Source organism: Blennius ocellaris (assembly GCF_963422515.1).
Source record: "Blennius ocellaris genome assembly, chromosome: 15".
Classification (NCBI taxonomy): domain Eukaryota; kingdom Metazoa; phylum Chordata; class Actinopteri; order Blenniiformes; family Blenniidae; genus Blennius; species Blennius ocellaris.
Window position 1 is genome coordinate 9788990 of NC_137664.1, and position 17391 is coordinate 9806380.

At 41.1% G+C, this 17391-nt stretch overlaps 1 protein-coding gene across 2 annotated transcripts in view; it reads left to right on the plus strand.

Annotated features, from left to right (window-relative positions):
- Positions 1-17391, plus strand: part of unc5cb (unc-5 netrin receptor Cb) — a 115324-nt gene that overhangs the window by 82046 nt on the left and 15887 nt on the right. Inside the window, exons 5-8 of one of the 2 annotated variants that reach the window (XM_080510673.1) lie at positions 6972-7152; positions 9348-9515; positions 9780-9944; positions 15149-15205. In XM_080510673.1, the coding sequence (XP_080366799.1) occupies positions 6972-7152; positions 9348-9515; positions 9780-9944; positions 15149-15205 (571 nt within the window). The remainder of the gene's footprint in view (positions 1-6971; positions 7153-9347; positions 9516-9779; positions 9945-15148; positions 15206-17391) is intronic. The other variant, XM_080510674.1, reaches the window with a different exon arrangement.

Below are 17391 nucleotides of genomic sequence, written 5' to 3' on the forward strand. Positions count from 1 at the left end.
CCTAAAATCATTTCTGAGCTGTTTGCAGTGAGCTTTTGAATCTGTTTCAGTTTATCCCCGCTTCTGAGAGTAGAGAGAGTGCGTTCTGACCTCTATCACAGCACTAAAACCCCTCTCCGCTGGTTGAGTTATCATCTAAGCTTTTCTAAAGGCCAGGGGAGACTCAGGGAGACCAAGACTGTGAGCACAGAGTGTATCAAACACTTCTCTAACTTGCAATGCTGGAGCCGGAGTAAAGGTTTGTGATATATTTTTTTCCTCCAATATTTCAAATAGAATAGCATGTGTGTGCCATCCCTCTTCGCAGCCAACTTGCTGTGCGTCCACCCACACGTGAATGCATAAAAAGAAAAAAAGAAAAAAAAATTGCGTTCAAAACAAAATGTACAGCACAATGGCAGAAATCCCATAATCACATAATCATATAATCACGACCAAAGTATTTATTTGAACAGGGATGATTTATTCACTGAATTTAAAGTAATTCTATATTGAAGACTTACCCAAACAAACATACAAAAACAGACTGGTAAAGACATCACTTTCCCCCCAGGCTGATATCGCATACTGTCAGTGGTGAATGGATGTAAGATCATATTTTATGAGGTAAATGAACTGTGCCAAAGAGGACGGAGAAATTTGTGTTGGCTCATCCTTGAAGCCAGCTTAAGAAATGTCGATTCTCCCTCGGTAGACTGTGGAGAGCTGAAGGCAGAGCTGAACTGGAGGAGGTCATTACTCCTGGCTCGCGTCTCAGCGATCCGTCTTCCGTGTGGACACCTCCAGCAGTACCCACTCCAGCTCCACCTCTGTTACCTAACCTCACCTCCCTCCTCCTCTCTAACCCGTCCCGTTCCAGCTCCCCCGCATAAACCCTCGCAAACACACAGGAGCGATATAGGCATACACACACACACACACACACACACACACACACACACACACACACACAGACATACACACACACGCAAACATTTTTCTCATCACATCTCAAGATATCGCACCTTTGTGCATTTCGGCTTGTTAATATTTATACAGCTCACATTTCCATACTTGTCATGCAGGCAGATGCAGAGCATATGGCTTGTTGTCTGGTAGTGAATGATTGAATAATCAGTTTGTAACCTTTTGTGGCTCATTCTCCAGGTGTGTCATTCAAGCCTGGAGCGGATATATACTGTGAAAAAAAGGGGAAATGAATAAATTACATTGGGTAGATAGTTAGGCTTCATGCGGAGAAGCAGGAGAGCTCATAATGACTTCTCTGTAGAGGAGTCTCGCACGTTGCTGTGGAACATTTTTTTCTTCCTCCCCGTTCTTTCATTTCACACCCCTTTCCACCCCCACACTCTGCTGTACACTCTATTTCTGACACAACAGCGATGAGTAATGAATGGTTTTGCCTTGCATTGGTTCTTAACAACTGAGTGGATTGTATACAGTGTTTTCTGTATATTGGGCTAATTAGTGTTGTGCTGGCACACCCTGGCAGGGCACAGGGAAAAAAAAAAAAAAAACACTCAGTGGTTCCTCCTACGTCGCTGCCGCAGCCAGGTCTGCAGCTAACCTTGTTTGCCAGTGGGAGAAAAAGTGACAGTGGAAGGACAGAGAAAACTGTGTTCTAATTTAGGAGCCGGGGTTTTTAAAGGACAATGAACACAATTGTGGGTCATTTGAAACAGTCAAGGAAACAATTGAACCTCACAGAGAACAAAATGTCAACTAAATGTGGGTGCTACTTTTCTTTTGTGGAAAGTATATGTTCATGGGGTGCAGCATTGTATGATTTATTTCATGTGGCAAAGGGGGTAAAAAAGAAAAATACTGTGGGTGTGGGCGGGATATATCCTGGACACGTTGCCAGTCCATCACAGGACAAACACAGAAAGACAGACAATCACACACATTCACTTCAACAAGCATTTTAAACTGACAAATTTGCCTCATACACATTTTTTGCACTATGGGAAGAAATTTGTGTACCTGGAGAAAAGTCATAAATGTCCTTCAACCTTCGCTCGAACTGGGAAAATTCTCTAACTGCTGTATGGCTCTCATCATAGAATACATTTTAAACAAGTAATGCAAAATAAGCTCTTGTCCACTTTTTTTTCACACTCGTCCATACACTGTGCAAAGCATTATGGGTTGCATGCCAGTTGTAAGCTTTACCTAGAAAATTGTAAATAAAGAGGCCTTCAACTATTGTACTTGTTACACTCGGGGTTTTTCACCATGGAGATTATATTTAGTCTTCATCATTCAATTGTACAAATCTGTGCTCTGATCAAACAGATTTCAGTTTTTAAACTCTTCATATTCCTTGGTTGTAATGACTACTTGTAAAAATCGTTACGCCCTCTCCCCCAAAGGAAACATCCTCCTCTGGTTTCCTCTCAAGTTGCCCCTGGATATTAGACATGTAGCTGCAATTAATACTTATAATACATAGAATGGGGTCATCAGTCAGTGACCCGTGGAGCGTATTCTCTTAACAGCGTTCAAGAAGCCGGTCGCTTCTTTCAATTAGTTTTTGGTGTGGCTTATTTTTTGCTCCATTTCTTCTTCACTGCTCTGATAAACATCAGCATGAACACAGTGGAGCTTCTGGGGCTCGGAAAGTCATCGCTAATTGTGAATATTGTGCATGTTGTTTACTGATATTTTCTGCTCACCCTGAGTACAAGCACAGGGTGTTGGTGTTCTCGTGTTTGAAAATGTGCTGAAAAGTGAAACCAAACACTTTCACCCTGACAAAAAAATGTTCATTCCAAGAACAATGTTAATTTTGTGGTGATGACTTTTGGTGACACCATTAGGTATAAATGAAGACACAACCAATATAGTCCTTTGAAACGATAGGAAGTATTTCACTCCATCATCTATCATACTTAAATATTTCACTCAAACTGCCATTTTACAATTGGTTTTATTGATTCTGGTTGTAAAAGGCTCACACTAAGACAGTCTCTTTAAGCAGGATTTGTGTCACAGTAAGGAAGATTCGCGGTTTTATGAGACTTGTAATGCCACACATTATCATGCAGCTTCAGTTTTTATGGAATGATACCAGTGAAGTATACACATGCCTACTTTTTGTATTAGGTCCAGAATGTTTTTGTTTGTTTTCATGGTCAGGTTGTATTTTCTCTTGAATTTAATTTGGACCATTTTGAAATGCATTGAATTCTGTAGAAACTGATTGAACCACCCATGCATTTTTTCCCTTACAAATTGGGTAAAAATATACATTTGTTATTCATTAAATAAAATCTCATTCAGATCAATCACTATCTATTAGGATAAGAATTGAAACGACAGATGACCGTCACATTGAACTGTATCCACATTGAACTGTATCCATATTAAGTCTATGTGATCGACAGGCCTTAGGTCCCTGTATTCCAGTGCTGTACACACACACACACACACACACACACACACACACACACACACACACACACACACACACACACACACACACACACACACACACACACACACACACACACACACACACACACACACACACACACACACATATATATCAGCTAAAGCAACATGTGTGTCTCAGATACATCACAGTAAATGTCACTGATTCTAAACCACTGCTCCCTTTCCTCTGATATGATTTATGTTCTTTGGTCTTCATTTTTTTTAATACCACTCAGTTTTATCTGTGACATGTGCTTCTCTTTCCTCCTCTTACTTGAGGGGTTTCTTTTACCATTCGTTCTGAATATTGACCTCTTCAAGACAAATCCCCTAATTGTAACATTTTTCCTCTATTCCCTCATCTTTATACTTTCTTGTCCATCCTCGCCTCTTACCGATGTAGTATTGTACATATTGGCACACTGGTGACTTCCCTCTGGTATGTGCACCTACTCTCTAATCTGTCTTCTCTACGCCCTCTCTCTCTCTCTCTCTCTCTCTCTCTCTCTCTCTCTCTCTCTCTCTCTCTCTCTCTCTCTCTCTCTCTCTCTCTCTCCTTGTCTGCTTCCTTCTCAGGCTCTCCAGGTCGAAGTTTCCATCTCTCTGTCTTTCTCTCTGTCACTTTGCTGTCTCAGACCAGACAGGCTTCTCTTTATGACAGCTGACATGTGGCAATTTCCTCGAGTTAATGACAAGAAATGTGCCAATTACCTCTTCGGATGTTTCTCTGCCAATCAGACACTAACGAGCTCTGTGTGTGTGTGTGTGTGTGTGTGTGTGTGTGTGTGTGTGTGTGTGTGTGTGTGTGTGTGTGTGTGTGTGTGTGTGTGTGTGTGTGTGTGTGTGTGTGTGTGTGTGTGTGTGTGTGTGTGTGTGTGTGTGTCTCTCCAAGGTTTCAATCTGTTGGCATGAGACTGAGTTGGTCAATGTATTCTCCTGCAGGATTTTAATCATCTGAAATTTTCCCACAAGTGTGGTGAGGAGATCAGTTTACCGTTTCATCTCGGTTATTTTTAATGAGTCCTAATTATAGTCGCTGCTGAATAAATGATTGGTGAACTGTTGCTCACTTTTGCTCTCACGTTCTCACTTCCGACACGAGTTTCCACCACTTCCCACCACAATCCCCTGTCACTCTGTTTCACTCCCACCCCTGCATCTGAACCGAGAAGCTCTTTTGTTCAATTTTTAATTACCTTCCCATATAAATGTGCCGTGATAGGTGTAAAATTGCATAGTCATCTCTTTTTATCAACTGTCAATCTTGATTCTAAGAACAGACTTTTCACTTCCTAATGCCGGGCACTCAGCACACACTGATGCAAGCACTAAAACAGAAAAATATTTATAATGTCAAAAAAAACATAGTTTCTCGTGTTTGCATCATCTTAAGTTTTATTTTTTTCATTCAAGACTGTTATTTTGCTTTTCAGCATGTGAACAAAAGACACAAATGGCAATCATATCACTGTCATATCTTTGTTCACCAAACGCAGGGGTCTTTCTTTCCGCGACTTTTGTATTTTTTTCAGTTTCATTCTGTACTGAAGGGTGACGTTGACACTGCAACACAAATATCCACCCAAAAATGTTCATAAATATACCAATGCCTTCATTAAAGTCACTGTGACCCCTTCATAAACTGCCTTGCATTTCATAAACTGCATATATATATATATATATATTTAAATGGAGGCGGCGTACATCCAGGTCACATTGCCAGTCCGTGACAATTCAAACACAGACACACACAAGCACATTCACACAAATATTCCTATTTATCACCAATTTTAACACCATAATTTCCCCTCAAATATAAGTTTTTTGGGGGCTAATAAACAATACAAAGACCATGCAAACTCTTAGTCTTAGTTTCACCCTAAAACTAAGGATATTCTTAAGATATTGTGGAACATGCCACTACCCCAACTTGCAGACCTTATGTATCTATACAAACCAGTCTCCAATTCCGGTCCTCGAGAGCCCCTGTCCGGCATGTTTTAGTCTCTCCCTGCTTCACCATACCTGAATCTAATGATGATGTCATCACCAAGGATGTGAAAAAGCCCAACAACGAGCCCCTCATTGCAATCAAGTGTGTTACAACTGGGAGACAGCTAAAACATGCAGGACAGGGGCTCTCGAGGACCTTCTACCTCCTCCTGGCCACAATATCATTGAATTGTATTTGACAAAGGTTCGGTGTCCGTCAGTAGACAACTAGTGGTGGAATCATATCTCTCTCAGCTCTATGAAATTGATTTGGCTGATACAGCTTTGTGAAGGAAAACACTCATAAGCACCAAATCAGCAGAGAATATGCATCACGCTCACAGAGGTTTTCCTGTAAAGCTCCGCTTCTATTAAGTTCGCAAGCACTGTTTGCTCAAATGGAAGTTTGTCATTGGGGAGTTTTGATTCGGACGATGGGAAGAGTGAAATAATTGTGTAGTCTTGAAAATATTTTCATCATAGGCCCGCCAGGGTGTTTCCACTGAAGCGGGGACGTGTTGGTTTCTTGCAGAGGTGTGCTACTGATTTTATCTTTGATATCTGTCGCTTGTGAAGCTGGTGATTCACATAACTCACTGCATGTCACAATCACTCATCTTCTCTTTTGAGAAGCCTCCGACAACACTGCTGTTACAACAATGGCCTGTGTGTTGTATATCTCCGCACCACTACATGCTGCTTCTGTGTTGTTTCCTCAGAAATCTAACAACAACAGTGGTGTTTTGTCTCAGTAGGACCCATATCAGGTTATTGCTCCACTTTTTGAGATACTTTATCTCTCATGAGAGAGAGAGAGAGCCTTTATAAACATCCCGCTTATCTTTCCCCGTACTGTTCCTAGGTGTCTTATCTCTTATCAGGCCCTGTTCCTCGTGAGCTATCACAATGCACAGGAAGTTAGCTGCTTGCCAGGCCTCCTCGTCACTGGATAGTTTCTTTGAAGAAAACTAGACAAAAAAAAGAAAATTTTTTTTTAAATCAAAGTGGCTGCAGAGTATCATACCGGACATGTTATTGTTTGGAAAACGCTAAACCTTTACACCTCTTGAAGAGGAAAAAGGATCTTGGTAAATTACAGCCAAATAGGGGCTCCAAATGATCTCCTATTCTGTGATAGTGCCAGGAGTTCAATATCAGTATCATTTAGAGAAATGAAACTCATAAGTAAAGGTCAGAGAGGCTCTCTGCTTTTGGAATTGTGGAGAGTTTTCTTTTCTCTGCTGTCTGACAATGCCCCTGTTACCCTCGTGCTTTGTTCTTGGGGGAGAGTAAAAAGAGCATGATAGCTATTGACTTTTTCCAGCAGGACCTCGGAGACGTAAACAACTGTGCTCTAATACTGGCACTGACTGTTATTTGAGAGGTTGTACCAAAACTAGAAAAACTGTAGCTGTTTAAAAGCTGCATTGCGATTTTTCTTCCAATTTAATGAGGCCAACTGTCTTACATCACGTCCTCTCACGTCCTCAAAAATACACTTTTGTTGTCTTCAATTTTTATGTCCTTCTTTCTTTCTTTCTTAGGTGGAGTGGTTGAAGAACGAGGAAATCATTGATCCTGCAGATGACAGAAACTTTTACATCACCATTGACCACAACCTGATCATCAAACAGGCGCGCCTCTCAGACACGGCCAACTACACTTGTGTGGCGAAGAACATCGTGGCCAAGAGACGCAGCACCACCGCCACAGTCATCGTCTACGGTAACCTTCAACCCCATAGCAAGCAGCACACTCATTGAGATCAACCATCTGATATTGTCTCGCTCAATTCACATTTAATTTGCATCAATCCTTTTGTACTGGTGAGTGCTATCCAGCAGTCTGTACTATTATGTGCAGTGTCAAACAATCTGACCGGAGAACTACTCCTTCTTCTGCCAGTGCAGTGGAAAATTGTTTGTCTAAAAGGTCAAACAAATCTCAAAGTCACTCTGCATAAAGCAAATCTCCCTCCTGCAGAGGGTAACATTCACTTATTTTGTTCCTGCCAGAAGGTGTGCAAGGAATGGAAGATTTGGGATTTTCTGAACTGCGACAGAGGTGCTGATGTGGCTGAGCCGTACTTAAAGAGACCCCCCACTGTGGATTCACACAGACTCACCCACTGTCTCCCTGACATCAACTAACATGACTGTTATTGCGCAGCACGGCTGTGAAGCTAAACTTCCTCGCCTGCTGGAGGCTACTCACGACAGAACAAATGACACATGAAGCAGATGCTCCTTTGAGCCCGAGACGCTGTTTTCGGTGTGAAATGACGACTTTATTGATAGCACATTTAGCTGAGGCCAAAAGAGCTCATCCTGTGCTTGATACAGTTCTCATAGTACTGCAGATTTTCCTCTTGGAATTGAGGGGTTATATATTACAGTATCTACGTTGCAGACACCAAAGAGCACGTACAATTGGTATCCAAACACTCAAAGTGCGATGGAAGATACTGAATAAAAATGTCGTGCCTCACAGCGAAAAACACAGACATGAAGTACAGAAATGATCAAATGCTTAAAATTGATATCATCAATAGGGTGAAATTTCTTCCTGACTATTCTCAATCCTCTCTCTTGCTGCAAGTGTGGTGTTTTTATCATCCTATTGTTTTGGGTTTCCGCTGTTGTGCCAAAGTGAAGTCTGAGAATAATGTGGCCAGCTGGGGATCAATGTAAGGGCGATGTAGAAATATAAGAGCGCACAATTCAGGGACAAGAGTCTCTGCAAAAAGGCTTTCATGTCTCTAACGCAGTCTATTAGGACTAAGTGTCAAAAAAAGTGCTTTGATGTCAGCTCGTCCTTTCCCTCTTCAAAATGGGATACTCACACATTCATATGCAGTTGTGCTGTATGTGAACGCGTACATACTTTCCCACAAAGCAGGATGTGAAAACCCTGAGGATAAAGGAGATTTGCGTCTGATACTAGTGATGAAAAAATGAGGATAGGCAGCAAGGTTTTTTTCTTCTTCTTCTTTTTTTTTTAGCCCAGTGGTTTCCAGCCCAGCCCACCACAAGGACACTGGAAACAAGAGTATAAATTGACAACAGAAAAATAGGCGGTGTGAGAGACAAGGAGTGGAGATGGAGCTTTAATCCACGGAGGAAAGACAGCAGACTGTTAAAAAAAAGAAAAGAAAAAAAACTGGGGGGGGCTTTGGCGGTTTTCCCCTTGACTCCAATATTTTGGGCTTCACTCATAAGCATGTCACATACGAAAGTCCGAGGCTCCAAGGGGCCTAGATTCACCCTCTCAAATGCCACAGACTTGTTCTCAACCACAAGCCCTGGTGTCACTCCACACTGGATTTAGTCGCTGACAGAGATGGATGAGAGAGGGAAGAGAGGCATTAGGAGGAATCAGTGAATGGAAAATGCAGCAATCTGACCAGATTTTACTGTCTGGCTGCACTGGAAAGTAACAACCCAACCTTTCAGGGTGAAAATACAAATATTTTAAAGTAAATACCACATTTCAGAATATTCGTATGACTGCAATAGCAACCGCTCCCTGTGAACAAACCCAGTCCAATGAAGATGTCCTACATTTTTTGGATGTTTTTACAATTGTGGTGACATAGTATTGATTACATTTATTCTTTCTTTCATTAATCTCCTATCTACCGTCTGTCCTGTTTTATCAGACTAAGGGTTGAGGACAGGCCTTGAGACAAACCCAGTTAGCATTAGGCAAGGCAGGGTACAGCATGGACACATTTCCTACTATGCGATGGAGTTCTAACGACTACACCACCATGCAGTTTTTGCATAAATCTTATTCCACCCTTTCCATTCCACCCCATTAAAAGTCACAATTCACTTTTGCACAGTTTTCGGGATTTCATATGAGCTAAAAAAGAAACAATTGTGTTTGTATTCAACATGTTTTATGACCTTCTATTCCAGTGAACGGTGGATGGTCCACGTGGACAGAGTGGTCGGTGTGCAACAGCCGCTGTGGCCGTGGTTACCAGAAACGCACACGCAGCTGCACCAACCCTGCGCCGCTCAACGGCGGAGCCATCTGCGAAGGACAAGGCATCCAGAAGCTGCCGTGTAATCCTCTCTGCCCAGGTAGGGCATAAAGTTACAACACACCCACTTATTAGTGGGTGGAGAGGGTTTAGGTTCAGGAAAAGTGAATGTTAGAAAAAGAGAAAAAAAAAGTTTCAACTCTGTGTTTACATATTTCACTGTGTTTGTGCCTCCTCTCCCACATATCCTCGCCGTCTCTCAACGTACCTGCTCACCCACACATGCGCTCATTTGTCTTCATCTCCTCTGCCATTTGCCATGCCGTTCACTCGTCCCACGTCTGTCCTGTCTGTTGTGTGATAGTGGATGGCCTGTGGACTGAGTGGAGTAAGTGGTCCACGTGTGGGACAGAGTGCACCCACTGGAGGAGGAGAGAATGCAGCGCCCCGGCACCCAAATTCGGGGGAAAGGACTGTGAGGGCATGGTGCTCCTGTCCAAGAACTGCACGGATGGGCTGTGCATGCAGAGTGAGTACCTGACTAATCCTCTGCTACTCTCTCTGACCCGCCAACCAGAGAAATCTCTTCACCCTTTGACCAGAAGTTTCTCTGTTCTCTTTCATCGCCACGCTGTGTTTCACATCCACACATGACGCTCTCGCCCTGTCTTTCACTCAGCCTGTTTCGCCTCACTCATACATAAACAACAAGTTAAAATGTATTCCTTGCATCCAAAATTGAAATTGTTTTCCTTTCATTTTATATGCATAATACACATAGCTGGGGCTACATACTGCCCGATTTGATCTTACGTGGGCCGGACAGGCAAAATGAAAGCCCAATATTCTATAAACAACTGCAACTCCAAATGTTTTCCTTTTCTTTTAGTTTGAAGGCATATGAGTACATAAAGATCTGAGCAAAAACTGTTTTAATTTAGGCTTAATTTCAACATTATGCCATTTTAATGGCAAAGTGAATAGTTTTCCTTTTTAGGGCTGGATCTAGGATTATTTGGAACAGGGTGATGAGTAAGGGGATCCAGCATTATTCTCCTCTGGAAAATGTTCGAATTGAAGATGCATTTTATTGTATAATGTAACATAATGTTATTGTTTGGCATTCAGCATGATGGTCAGTTCCACTACTAAGTACAATAATTCGGTTTAAGGAGCTTAACATCCCACGTAATTGACTTAATTATGAATATATGTATACAGTCTGGAAAACGTGTAAAGCCCACAGCTAAATTCTCACTTGCACTGATTTTGCTATTTAATGGTTTATGTTTGAGTGAAGTCAACCTTTATTTATTTTTTCTATAAACTATCATTCGTCCAAATTAAGGTTTTTATTGTCATTGAGGAGATTTTTATAGACAAAGACAAAAGATCAAAATAGAAAAAAAACATATTTTTGGACCTCAAATTATGCATAAAATAGAGAAAAATTACAACACATGAAAACTGCAAACAAAAAGTAAAATAAATAAATAAATAAATATTTGAAGGAATATCACGTCACTGTATCACGGGAGAGAATGATATGAGCCAGCGGTGTTTCCTCACCTGGTGGGTGTGTTCAAAGATGTGCAGAACAACCAAAAGGGATTAACTCATGTTAGTCAGACAGTCCAGGGAAGAAATGATTGTGTGATGTTTAATCACTTCATGAACACATCGCTACAAAAGTAGAAACGTGTCTGACATCAGCAGTGATATAAATGTGTGTGAAGCCAGGCATGCCTCTGTACATTTGAAAAAGTCTCGTCATTCTCTTTAAGGCACACCGTGCTGTTGTACAAGCTCGAGTGGATTGTAAACGTGCGTTGAAATTGAGCAAATAAAACATGGATTTGCCACTGTCAATTTTTTTTGGAACTAAAAATCTAAGTCACTTGATTGTCCTTTTTTGTGGCTGTCCAAATCTATAAATGATCTCTCTGCCTTAATCTTTCTTCAGCTTAATGTTGGCAGCTTTCAACATTTATGTTTTTCACATATTTCTCTGTGAAATGTGCGAATGGTCCTATTAAATCAATAGTAAAGCTTGATTTTATGACTCCCACTCAATCTGAAAAATGATTTACTTCAGGTTAAAATATGACGTTATGTGTTCTTGGTAGTTTTTTACACTTTTCAAAGTAATCCCACTGGCCAAAATTGAGTCTTTGGCAGACTAAACTGAACTAAACTAAAACAATATCACATTGCACATCTTTTCTGCTGACATCATTGCTGGGAAAAACAGTTTTAAAAATACTTTCTACATGAGAAAACTCCCTCACTTATCATCTTTGTCACAAGCTAAGATTTTGGGAGTTATATTTAAAATAATAATAAGGTATTATATGGTAATTACATAACTGGTGGCAAGCTGCTTTGAATACTACCTTAATTTAAAAACTCTGGATTCCTTAGGTCCAACAAGAGGAAAAACATGGCCACAAGACTAGGCATGGAACAGACTTTCTCTTTTCTTGATCTGGCCAGTCCATGTGCTGGGAATTGAGCGTGTACTGTCCATAATTATTTGGTACTGCAATAACTTCAAAGTATACTAAAAGGCACCAGGATGAGCCAGAGTTCTTCTTTTATTGGTTTTAGTGTTTTGTTGCGAACAAAAATGGGCCGTAGCCAGTTTGTGGTGCATCCAGATATTTTTCTGCAGGCGATGAAATGTTTTTGCCCTTCTCTTTCTTCCGTCGAGTTAAAAACAGCCAGAGTTCAGTTGAGCCAACAATCCTGCTCCCTCTGCCTCATAATGCATTCACAGATTGAAATCATGCTGCAGTTGCTTTGATGCATGTGTGCTTGCGTTTGTGTGTGTGCGTCCTGACTACAGTGTTCAGTTGTTTTTAGTGTAACGAGCTTAATGCCTTTAACTTTGCTTAAATAGTCCTTGACTTCATCTCTGTGCTTTTTATACCCAGAAAGACATAAAAAAAAAAGTGAGGATGTGAGGGAGCGGGCTGCGAACACCACGCAGTAACTGAGTTAAACTTTGTGTCTCGTTTAATAAAATTAATCTCCAGTAAACATCTTTGAAGGTGTTAGACCCACTCACTGTCACAGATGCCTTCATCGTGTGTATAACCCATTACAGATGGCAATTGTGACACTAATGATATAACAGCGGCTCGGCAGCTAGATGTCTTGAATTTGATACAGCTGGCAACCGCTGAGTGCAGCTGATCTAAGCTTTTTGCACCACCACAGCGCTGTAAACCGCTACCTGCCGGATGGTGTTGATGTGATGTTGAATGGGTTATTGTTGACATCACACTGGCCATCAGTTTGCATCTGTAGATCCAGCTTGCTCCCCGGTCCAGCATCCAAAGTAAATACCATACTATATGTACGGAGGATGGGAAACTATGACTTCAGTGCTCTATGATTTCATTTTACGCTAAAAGTTGACCATCCGACAGATGCATTAGCTGATTTTATGGCCAAGCTCATATGTCTAACAGCATATAGAAACATCAGGGGGGAAATCTATGGGGAGGCTGAGACAGACCTGCACTTATTTGTCTTACTCTTCCTGTTTTAGTTCCCTCTGCGGCAAAACATATGTTCGCCCATAACACTTCCCCGACCTTTTTGCACACCCTTTGCAACTCAGCCTACCCCAAAAGCATTAGTTCTTAGTAGATTGATGGCCAGTTTGCTGGAGAAAATAAAGCCATGATAATATAGATTTAGGATCATTTCAGGAATGGATTTTTTTTTGGAAGCTAAGAGGATGAAGCCACTTATGTCAATGCTAATGACCATTTCCACAGGCATTTAGGATCGCGCCCCCCATTATCTGAAAGCTCGCATTATGGCAAATATGATTGGGAATGGAAGTTGTGTGCAATCCGAACTCACCTTGGACCTGATCTGCTCCCTTCAGTGCTGCGCCGCGATCCGAGCAAACACATGTCTCTGGATTCCGTTGCAGTTTGATCTCATTTTCTGTTGTTTGAATTTATTTAAATCTTTTCAGTTGCAGTCCATCACTGAAATCTCGCAAAGGAATTTGATATAACCGGTGCTTGAAATAGAACTTGGTATGCGGCGCCCTGTAGCAACAAAACTGACCCGAGTTGCAAAGGAAGGACTTGTGTTATAATTTGCTTTGTAGATTGTTCATCACATTTAGAGTGTCGGGGAGTTTTTGGAGGTCAGATTTTACAAAGTTAAGCATCTACCAACGGGTCTTGAAATGCTGCACTCATGTTGTTCAGAGAGAACTTTGTAACTCCAACTTGTGGATGTTTTTATAGTTCACTGAGGCTGACCTGTCTAAATCTCAGCTTTGTACTCCCCCTGCGGTCTGTCTTCCTTGATTCTAATGTTGTTTTCCAAGCGTTTGGTAACCCTGCTCACAGACATGACATTTTTCTTGACATATTGATCCAGAGAAAGTAGCTCCAGCAAGGCCAAATGCTATTATTTGTTATCAAACACTAGGCAATCATGAGTCTGAGCTCCACTCAAGCCATCCAAAAACAAAAAGTTGTTCACTGTATCTTTATAAATTGTCATACTGTGTAAAATTATATATGGATATCAGTTTCACTTGACATTAAAAGCTAATTCGTCAGCTGTTGAAATGCTACAAATTATAGATGATGACAATGTATTTCAATATGGTGGGAAATTTGTCATATTCAAAAGAGTAATGGTTGAAACACAGACGATGATTTCCGGTACTGTGATCTCCTTTTCCTCCATAGCTCTGTGATGTCAGTGAAGAATTATCTGTCTGGGGCTCTGAGGTTTTTTTTTTTTTTTTCAGAGCCCACCCACTGAAGCATGCTTTTACTCTGGCTACACTGAAGGTTCAAAATGAATAGAAACTCTCCAGGATGGGTTCAAATGGGCCATCAGTTAGACTGACCCAAACAACCACCCACCCACCCCCAACCCCACCCCTATCCGGCATCCCCGTTGCCTGATTACATGTACACACCAGCCCCATCTATCAAGCAATTGATTTTCCTGTCAGTCCACTTGTCTGCCTGTGGCTCTCTCCCTTTTCAATAAGGACTTCATTGTTTGTATAGTTGTTTATAGATGTCCCAGGGAGACTGAATATTATGTGTGCTTGCGTGCCGTCCCCGGCTGCCATTCTGGCCAGCTTTCCACTTCACTTCAGCGTATAAACCAGCCGCAAAACAAAGCCAACCAAAAAAAGCCCAGAAGGGACCTGGGAAATAGTTTCATGTCTCCAATGTTCCAAATCACTGTCCTTCAGCATTCTTATATGTCCTGCTTCTCTAACATAATCATTGCCTTTATCATGTGTTTCCTGCGCGTGGGTTGTGGGTTCTATTGACTCTGCTGGAGCCCACGTTTTATCAGCTCCTCCATTCCCCCTCACCTGCCAGCATCAGTCCTTCTGCTGCTGAGGCACTAAACCCAGTTGATGGATCGCATCACTCCCTTACAGAACCTCCATGTTCCACTGTGCTTTTCTCATCCATCTCTATCCTCCATACGAACATATGAAGGGGAGGGGCCAAATCAAGAAAGATCGCCCCCCCCCCCAGCGTCATCACTCCTGCTCATGAGTTTGTTGCTGTCTCATTTGTTGAGTTTGTTTTTTTCTTTTCTTTTTTTGTCGGGAATTTGATTTTTATCATCCCTCTTCCTTCATCTTCCCCTCTGCCCTCCCCCTCTCTCACACCCCGGCACCCCCTGCCTGCTCTTTCTCTCCTGTCCATAATCCCTTCTCTCTTCAAGGTTCCTTGTTTCAGAAGTCCTCTGAGGCAAAAGACAAGAGTGATTTGGGAAATTCATGTGAGTTATTGTTTTTTTTTTTATGTTTCATTGTTTATTTACATTATTTCTGCCTTCATTTTTATGTCTGTCTATTTCTACTTTGATTTTGTTGCTGTTTTGTAACTCCAGATTCAGTCCATTTATCAACTATCTGGGAGTTATTTTATCCTTTTTTTGCACACAAACATCTCACAAGAGGTATTTTCACCCTCAAAGCATAGAATAAAAAGACACATGTACAAAATAAGACGGAAGGTATGCATTCTATTATTTCTTACAATTCTGCTTTCCTTAATAAATTGAAGTCTGTCGCCCTGGCTTCCATTCTTTTCTGTCTTTGTATTTTAGTTTTGTTATGTGTTAGTTTATGTGTTTTTGGCCAATTCTCTAACTTTGAGACTTCTCCACTTGCCTTTCTTGTGCTGTTCCTCACATACAGCTGCCGCTTTGTCTCAGCTCGCTCATTGTGTCCAGCAGGCAGTTCTAACTGGCTGTAACTTTCTTGAACACAGTAGTGTGCCGTTAAAGGCAAGAACCAATAATGAATAAAGCATCAACAGGGTTTTTTTGTTTTTTTTAATTCATTAGTTTATTTTTTGTAAAAACAATCAATATATTAAGTGGCCTCGGCGGGTCTCCAGGATAATGTGAAGCTGGTAGGCAGACTCATGATCATCTGGTGGTCTGGTGGTGATCGTAGGGGTGCTGCCTTTGTAGCAGGACTCCTTGTTCTTGAAGTTATTTCTTTCTCACTCGAGCTGCATGTTTAAGGTTGTTGCAATGCTGTTGATTGTATTTGGGATCAGTCCAATCCCTCACTGATGCTATTTCGTTGATGAGTAATGATTTAAATATCAAAGTGACAAACTTTTTCTTTTTTCTTTCTATTTTTTCATTTTGCACAGCGTTGTGCTGAGCTATTCTTGGTCTGTTTCTCACCCTCCGTCTGTAAATCTCTGCATCTTCACAGAAAATGGACTGTTCAATAATCCCTTTCATTTTCATTTCTTGTACTTTTTCCCGTTTTCCGACAACTGCACATGTTCAAAGGGATGTATTAATCTAACTGATACATTTTAATGCGTACACTTAGCAGGTTGCTGCCTTTATCATCAAAGCATGGATAGAAGATTGTTTGACTGAGGAGATATATGTAAAAAAAAAAAACTGCAGGGAAGCTCGACAGAGAACCCAGTGAAATTACATTTTCAGACTTTCATCATTGGCTCTTTGCTTTGTTTTCTGTTTGTGTCTGTGCTACAAGAAGTATTAGGGACCTCATATAGATATATTTAATGTTTTTAGTCAGTCAAGAAAGAAAAGAAAATAGCCAGACTCCACATAGTTTCTCAAGAACAGTAAATTAAAGTCTTTGGGAACACGACACAATTAATACCCTTGCCCTCATAATAATAGCCATTCAGTAAACCTAGCCAGAAAAAACTGTCCACTTTTTTTATTAACTGTTTATAGTGCAGCTGAAAGGGAATGAAGGTCACACTGAATTTCATCTCAGTTGAAATGGCTTAAGAACATGGCATATAATGGTTTTGAACTGAGAGTTGAGTCATGTACGTAATAATAAAATGCATCCCTTGTTTATTAGTAACGTTCAATGTCAAGTTAAAACAAGGCTTTTTAAAAAGAAATGGAAGTGCATTCTAAAACATGACTTAACTCCTGACTTCGACCCGTCACCAAAGCACTGTTGTGTTCATCTCCCTGTAGTCCTTTATCCTCCTTCCTGGGAGTGAACACAAGAGACCCAGACTGAGTGCCATCTGTATCTCTGAGAGGCATGAGGCTAATTTATACAAACACTCAGCCTTCATGCATGTCTTCAAAGTGCAGTGTGCGGCTTTGTGGGTGATACTGCCATCTACTGGAATAGACCCAGTGAATTTGACATCTCTATCAAATATAAACAGGTTATCTTTCTTATCAAAACCCCTTTTCTTTCTTTCAGTGGAGAATAGGAATCCACTTGTTTGCCTTAGCGTTTGCCCTCTGGCGTGTTCAGTCTGCATTCATGTGTTGAACAATACAAGCGCAGTCGCACCCAGACCCCCAACTTGCCTTCTGGCATTTAATTACCACTAAAGAAGACTTTTTTTTTCTCTCTCCATTTATCAGTTTGGTGACAGTATAGGACATTCTTCATCAAACACCACAGAGAGTTCAGACTGTCAGTAGGCATCCATTAA